The sequence below is a fragment of the Lepisma saccharinum genome, chromosome 27 (genome assembly GCF_977018435.1).
Source record: "Lepisma saccharinum chromosome 27, izLepSacc3.1, whole genome shotgun sequence".
NCBI classification, from domain to species: domain Eukaryota; kingdom Metazoa; phylum Arthropoda; class Insecta; order Zygentoma; family Lepismatidae; genus Lepisma; species Lepisma saccharinum.
The window spans coordinates 5,881,189-5,889,738 of record NC_139255.1 but is presented as its reverse complement, the minus strand read 5'-3'; the positions used below and the strand labels follow the sequence as shown (position 1 = coordinate 5,889,738).

Sequence of the window (8,550 nt, the reverse complement as noted above, 5' to 3'; positions counted from 1 at the left end):
ATTCGAATCCAGAACGTCATGTTCACAAGGCGATAGCGTTACATTGCAAATTGGCCATGCCGACAATTTCAATTCAATCAATGAATCAATCGTTAGTTGCATCTCGTAATGAAAGCCCTAGAATGTGTGGGTAGGACTTCACCCTAGCACGGTCTTGGCCATAGCAGAGATGACGTGATCAATACCACGCTCCGGTTACTTCGATCCTCCCCAAGTACCCAATGACTAGGAGCTAGTTAAGTTTTTTTTTCCCAGGAAAATTAACAGAAAAATTCCCACCTGATCACCCACCTCGTATCTCGTATTTTTCCAAATTCTGCATATCTCGAAATGACGTCATATCTTGCCATCCAATGTCCATTCGCCACCTCCGATTGACACACCTGTACGTGCCCATCTTGAACTTTACAAAATACTGCAAATAATGAGATTTTTCACTCTTGTATTGACCAAGGATTGGTTTTCACAGTCTGCGCAGAAGTGTTTGTGGAACAATATCTAGAATTGACATGTATGTATGTATGAATATAAATACGATTTTGCACATATTGATGTAAATATAAGCGTAATTTGAGATTCGTGTTACTTTGCTTGAATTGAGTGATAATTCGATGATTTTTAGACACTCAGATCCTAACTGCCTAACCTACTCAAGTACAAATTATAGTTAGTTGTACAGTCACAGACAGTGGCGTGCCCAAGAGGGGGTTGGTGGGGGTTATAACACCCTCCTTTGGCCCAGAATTCCTAAAAGAAGAACGTCAAAGGTAGGAAAATATGACAAAATGAGAGCTGACTACCAGAAAAAGTATACAAAACCCCTCCCTTTCGAAAATCCTGGGCACGCCACTGGTCACAGACACTCCTGGGTTGTAACAAATTCATTAAAAGTCAATGGGATTATTACAACCCAGAAGTTTCCGTGTGTACAAAGTTATTGTGATATCTTTCCCATTGGTAGATACTAATTAATAATGATGGCAGGTTATTATTACCTTGTCAGTGAGAGTTCTCAACAATAATTCTGATTGCATTTATACAGACTGTAGATCCTGACGAAATTGACTCTTTCTAGAAAGAAAAATGGACTTGAATTAAATATTTGACAATAGCTGAGCATTCTACTTATTGTGTTTACTTTGGGGGGGGGGGGTATTTTATTCTTTCCTCACGTGATTCGGGACTCATCCAGCAGAAAGAAATCTTTCAACTAACATTACTGGCGCTCAAGTACCACTTCAACAAGATATGCAACTGAAGTGAACCAGCTGAATCACTGTCTTCGATTAGCTACAACAATCAGACATATAACTTTCTGCAGGGAAATACGAGACCAATATGACAGATCAAGACAAGATGAGAAAAAATGAGTTGATATGGCTCGAAGGATTGTCACAGGTCCGTAGCCAGGCAGGGGCCAGGGGGGCTCAGCCCCCCCCTGGACCTTCAGTGAGCCCCTGGCACTGCCATTAGCCCCTCTTGACATTAGGTAAAACTATTTTGAATAATTTGTTTGCAGTGAAGAGTGGAAATGTAGACAGCTCACAACTGTAAGGATAAATCCACAGAACACGAACAGCACCTATTACATTAGCTCATCTTGTTTATGAGCTGAAGTCTAAGTATCTGCAAGTATTTAGAAGATTATCTAGACTTTGTTAAGTTCTTTCATATGGGGGCTTCTTTATCTGTACCTTTACTGTCCCTGTTGCGACTTCCCGTTTAGACAGAAATCTGTGACTTTGATGTCATCATGCAAATTCCCTTCGCATCTGCATCAAGTTTTGGGAACGAAGGGGAGTTTCATAGCTTTGGATGGGGGTGGAATGTACTGTAGGCAATGTGATTGAATATTGTGTGTGTGTGTGTGTGTGTGTGTGTGTGTGTGTGTTGTGTGTGTGTGTGTGTGTGTGATATACATATCTGTATCATCTAAAACAGTATGGAGTGTGTAAGGGATGATTTCAGTATGTCAATTAACACTTCAAGAGATGGTTTAACAGATGTAGAAAATGTAGTATCTGTATGATATTTATAAATTTTATATAAGTTTATGACCCCCTCCCCTCCCACACACACACATCTTCATTTAATACTGTTAATTTTTTTAAAAATGGGCTTGGTTTACATAGCTCTCCCTGATAACCCATGAGCCCCCTGGAGATCAATTCTAGCTATGGGCCTGGGGATTGATTGATTTATTAACATCCGTTCAACTTTTACAAAAGTTTGGTTGGTTGGTTGGTTGGTTGATTTGGTGTTTTAAGTCCACTTTATGCACAGTAAGGCTAATTGGGACTGAACATGCAGTTTAAAGTGAAATCCGAACCACTATGTACACAAGTTTGGAATTGTTACATTGTACAAGTACAAATAGAATACATCTACAAAATTACACGCATAATATATAATATAAAATATAGGAGATGAAATAAAATAATATATAATATAAAATTCGAGAGATAAAATAAAATAATATGTAATATAAAATACAAGAGATAAAATAAAATAAATGCTTGCTCAATGTTATTTGCTTGAGACAAATTGGCTAATATTTGGTTTCTATAGTCAGTGTTTGCTTCATCTGGTATGAGATATTATATATAAACATACATATTGAGCATCAAATAGTTACCTATATTTGCAAGATGAGTCAAGTAGAAACGAGGCAACGTGACACGAATGAAAGTATAATGCATACATTTCTGGCTTCCAAAACTGCTTTCTGCTGTGTAAATGTATGTTTGAATATTTTAATTTCATATTTGATCTAAATAACCCTGTTAACTTGATTGTTTTGATGGATTACTACAAAATTAACAATCAAGGAAAAATTAAACCCTTATTTAAAAAAAAGGTTTTTTTGGCAAGATATTGTAAAAACTATCAACTTTCAGTTATGTCATAACTAAAAATATTGTATGAGCCATGTAAAATCCATTAATATGTGCTGACACGTTTGTTTTTTGTCTTCAGGTTGCCAGGAGCAGGCACAATGAACTGTTGGAACTGTACTTTGGCCTTCGAGGAAGCTAAGAAACTTCACGAGTTGCTCATCTTAAAACAATTACTTGTCAAAGTCTATCCCTCCCATGAAAAGCTGGAAGAAATTAGAAGAAATGTGAATAATAGTATGTAACACATCTATTTTACTATCAAGGAAGTACAACTTCTTTTGTAATCATCTCGAAAAACTTGAAATGGTGAAACTGACAATATAGCACATGTGTCTAATTTGCTAATGGCCACTTCCATGCATTAGACTTCTTTAGGAAAGGAATTGAGACAAGGGTAGGGAGGATGGGTTATGACTCCTACCAACCCCTGTCCCTTCCCCTTTGTTGATCGTACTTTATCATGATCCTGACATGGCCAGGGACCACCTCATATAGCAGTGGCGGTACCTCACTGAGAATCAATTCTAAGTTTGCACAATTGTACATAAGAAATATGTAGTACTGTAAACAGGATCCAAGCTGACTTTCATGTTTTAAAGATTAACGAGTATCATTTTGCAAAAAATAGGGGTCTAGGGCTGGAATAGTTCGTTATTATTTTATGTCATTATCATAATTCCTCCCATTACCAAGGGTAAACTGAACGATAAAATATTAAAAATAAAATGAATAAACAGAGAAAACAAGAATCTATCATCTCAAGGGGTCTCTCTGGTTCGACCCCCTTTGGAGGCAAGGGCCTCGTCGGTGGGCCATTGGTAGTGTTGTCGCCTTGTAATCAAGGGGTCCCGGGTTCGATTCCAGGTGGAGGCACATAGTGGTTCCGATCCCACTTGAAACTGTAAGCCCAGTCCCAATTAGCGTTACTGTGCATAAAGTGGACTTAAAACACCAACTCAATCAATCAACCCTTTGGAGGCATATGCACAGGGTTCCAGGTCCAAATTTAAACAATTGAGTCAGTTCTGATTAGTCTAACATGAACGTATAGTGGCTTTTAAAAAAAAAATGCAATATTCTCGAGCCTGTTAAACTTTGTGATCAAATAGAACATCTTCAAATATATTAGACATAATAATATATCGAAAAAAACAAGCAGTTGGGAGGGGCAATCACCCCTATTGCCCTCCCTGTGGATCCATGCCTGCCCTGTAGTGAATGCTATCTAGGAAGGGATTATATTGCATCCTAATATATTAATAGATAAATTTCTGTTGCTTCTGGTTTTTTGCTTTGGTTCCCTGTACTCAATTTAGCAGAAACAAAAGACACAATGTGTATGAATGCATTGGAAAAGGCTGTCTTAAATGGTGGGGCATATAACTTGTAGACCTCTGGCATCTTACTCTAGCATGACCACATTGCATCTGCTTAGGCATGAGACATAGTACACCCAGGCACGTAGCCAGGAGGAGGGCTAAGGGGTTCAAGCCCCCCTGAAATCCTACAAATATCTAATTTAAATAGTGCATAGTGGTAATTAATTTTACTTTCTTAGCAAGATTACACACTAGATCGAGAAACGTTTAGTGTACATTAGAGGAACCAAGTTATATTTTTATATTATACCATTTAATCCAAAGAATAAATGGATCCACAGCTCTCAAAATGTATAGTTTTGTTTGCGAGAGGTCACACAATATAAACTTTACGAGTAAAATTTGGCTTTAACTTTTAAAGCTTTTTTTAACGGAATGTGTAAAAGTTAATAACAACATACGATAACTATGAATTTCAGTACACTAACTGTACAAAATGTAAGAAAAATAATGGACAACACTTGTGGTTACTCATATGGTGGATTGAGTAGCAAAGTCTCGATATATAATAGTTATTGGTAATAATTATTATTATCATTATTGATTGATTGATTGATTGATTGATTGATTGATTGATTTATTAGCATCCATTCAACTTTACAAAAGTTTGGAATTGTCACATTGTACATGTACATTTAGAATACATCTATAAAATTATAGGCATAATATAATATAAAATACAATAGATAGTATGAGATACAAGATATCGTATAAAGAGAATAAATGCATGCTCAATGTTATTTTCTTGAGACAAATTGGCTAAAAATATGTTTTCTATATTCAATGTTCGCTTCATTTGCAATGACATTATGTACACACATGTATATATATATACAAACATATATAACACACACAAACATAAATTGAGCATTAAATAGTCACCTATACTTACACCTAGATAAATTACATCGAACAGCAAAGGAAAAATAAAAAAATAATGATGATAGGGCAGTTCTACTTTGTTATATTATTGTTATTATTCCTGTCACTTACGGTATCAATGTACTCTTGCACTGTGTAAAAACAATGTTCCTTTAGGAATCTTTTTAGATGTAACTTGTATACTGGCAATGACTTTATATTTTTGAATGCATTTGGTAGCATGTTAAATAAGCGTATACCATTATATGTTACCCCTTTTTGGTAGAATGTGGTATTGTGTACTTCCATATGTAAGTCATTCTTTCCCCTGGTGTTGTAGGTGTGGTAGTCCTTATTTGCTGTGTGTGTATTTTGACAAATTTTCATGCTTGTTAGGATTTCATATAGGTATATGCATGGAACTGGCAATATCTGTAATTCTTGAAATAATGGTTTGCATGGTGCATCTGTTGGAGCATTTGCCAGAATTCTAACAGCTCTCTTTTGTAGTCTGAATAATGTAATGCTTTTGTTCATGTTCCCCCAGAAAATGATGCCGTACCGTAATACAGAGTGAATGATGCCATAGTATAGTGTTTTTGCTGCTTCTAGATTTACTATATTTCTTACTGTTCTTATCGCATAACAAAACCCACTAACCTTGTTTGCTGTAGCTTCAATGTGTAGATCCCACTTTAAATTTTCAGACAGTTGTACACCAAGAAATTTTATGTTAGATACATATTCTATGTCCTGATCTTGAAAGTTAATTTCTGGAGTTTCACTGCTACAGCTGTTGATTTGAAATCTAATTGCATTTGTTTTTTTAGTGTTTACCACAAGACCATTTTTTTCTATCCACTCCGAGATGTGAGTGATTGTATTCTTTACCTTGTGTTTTAACCGTTCTGTGTTTGTTCCTGCTATAAGAACAGTTGTATCATCAGCAAAGAGAGTTGTGTTTGCATCTTTACAGTTTTGTGGAAGGTCATTGATGTAAATTAAAAAAAGTAAGGGTCCTAAAATGGATCCTTGGGGTACACCATATGTAATACGTTGTTTCTTTGATCGATAATTTTCCTTGTTATTATCCTTATCGATGTGAGTTATTTCTACTATCTGATTCCTGTCTGTTAAATATGATTTAAACCATTCTTTTGCTACTCCCCTGATCCCATACTGGTCCATTTTTTTTACCAAGAGTTTGTGGTTGACAGTGTCAAATGCTTTTGTTAGATCAAGAAAGAGCCCTACACAGTGTTCTTTTTTATCCAAAATTTCTCTAATTGCTTCTGTGAATGTGTGTATAGCAGATTGTGTAGATTTTCCTTTGCAAAAACCATGTTGTTGTTCAGAAATGATGGAAAATTTGTTAAAAAATGTTATTAATCTATTGTACATAACCCTTTCAAGTATTTTTGAGATGACTGGGAGAAGAGAGATTGGTCTGTAATTACTCATTTCATTTTTTGACCCTTTCTTGTGCAGAGGTTTTATTATGGCAGTCTTTAGCTGTTCTGGATATTTACCGGTAAGGAGACTTAGATTAACTACATGACGTATTGGGCCACATAGGTGTGCGGCACATTTTTTTATTACAATGTCAGGTATCTCATCTATGCCGGCAGAATAATTGTTTTTCAAGTGACTTATTAAGCTAAATATTTCCTTCTCGTCTGCTGGGAGTAAGTATATACTAGAATCTACTTTAGTTATATTACTAGTTTTATGATTTTGTTTTTGGATGTTTTTTGTTATTTTTTCTACTATCCCAGTAAAGTATTTATTGAAAGTTGATGCTACATCTTGGGGATTGACCACGCTTTTGCCTTCGTGTTTTAGTGATATGTTGTCTTTGTATTTTTCTTTCCCTACCATACCTAATTCGGTTTTTGCAATATGCCACAAGGTTTTTTGTTTGTTATTTGAGTCTAGGATCATATTGCTATTATAGTCTTTTTTTGCTTCCTTGACTGAGTTTTCAAACTCCTTTCTTTTTTCCTTTAGATATGAATTGAATGTTTCACTTTTGAATTGGTGTCTACATTTATTCATTATGATGAAATCTTTCCAGTTTTCTTTGATGTCGGGTGTTATCCAATTTGATTTTGTTTCAATGTATATTTTTTTTGTTGTTTTGGGAAATGCTAAATTAAATGAGTATGAAATGGCAGACAGCAATGTCTCGTATGCTTCATTCACATCAGTTTGGTAGTATAGGTCATCCCACGATTCTCTACTTATTAAGTAGTTAAAGTAACTAAAATTAGCTTCATTAAATTCTCTTTTTGTGGTATTTATGTGTCTATAAGGTGTGTGTGTTTGGTTTGTGTTTTGTGCTGCAGAAAGTTTTATGCATTGTGCCTCATGGTCTGAAAAGCCAGTACTAATTGTATTGACACTGTATACAAATAAGTTGGTGTTTAAGAAAACCTGATCAATTGCTGTTTTTGAAGTTGATGTGATTCGTGTGGGTACTCGCACAACTGCTGTCAGATTGTGAGCTTTCATGAATATTTCTACCTCATGTCCTATTTTTTGACTCAGGAAATCAATGTTAAAATCTCCTATTAGTATGGATTTGATTTTTCTTTTGGAATAAGCATCCAATATTACATCTAGTTTCCTAGTAAAGTTGTTGATATTACTGTCGGGTGTTCTGTATACACAAATTAATACTAGCCTAAGTGGTGGAAATTCAACTATGGAACTTTCAAATTCTTTTTCCTCATTCAGGTAGTTGAATTGTTTGCTCCCTTTTGCCTTAATGTTATTTTTTATGAATATGCATGACCCACCCCTGATTTTATTTTCTCTGGAGAAACTGGTTGCTAGTGTAAAATTTGGAAAGTTTATGTAGTTAAGATCATCATTTCGCAGCCAGTGTTCTGTCAGACAAATTACATCAATGTTACATAATTCATTTTGCATAAATATTTCTAAATTAAGCTTTTTTGCTGTGGTAAGGCCTTGTATGTTTTGATGAAATATATTTAATGTGTTTTCTTTTGCATTTAATTTTTTATCATGAGTACCTTTCCCTTCTTTTGTTTTTTTATCATCACTCTTGTCACTAGGTTCTACAATAAAAAATCTTCATGAAATTTTTGTGGTACACGTTTTTCCCTTCTTGACAGTCTTAGAGCTCCGTCACTTGTATTCGCAATTTCAGATGTTTCACTTTTTTCCGGTAGGTTGTCACTCACTTCATCTTCACGGTGGAGCACATTACACAAAGATTCTTTACTCACCTTTTTGGTAGTGTTGTTTGTTACCTTTTCCCTTTCAACTGCATCTTTTTCAGTTATCTTCTCGAGATGATTTTCACTATTCAGCACTTGCACTGGGATTGTTTCCTTCTCCTTTCCAATAGATTGAGGTGCAGGGAGGACTATGGTAACATTGCTGTTTTG

General features: G+C 35.3%; 1 protein-coding gene across 1 annotated transcript in view; it reads left to right on the top strand.

Annotated features, from left to right (window-relative positions):
* Window positions 1–455: 455 nt before the first annotated feature.
* Window positions 456–8,550, top strand: part of LOC145980133 (protein EFR3 homolog B-like) — a 99,728-nt gene continuing 91,633 nt past the window's right edge. Inside the window, exons 1-2 of the mRNA XM_083113186.1 lie at window positions 456–511; window positions 2,977–3,131. Of these exons, the coding sequence (XP_082969312.1) occupies window positions 510–511; window positions 2,977–3,131 (157 nt within the window). The 5' untranslated portion in view covers window positions 456–509. The remainder of the gene's footprint in view (window positions 512–2,976; window positions 3,132–8,550) is intronic.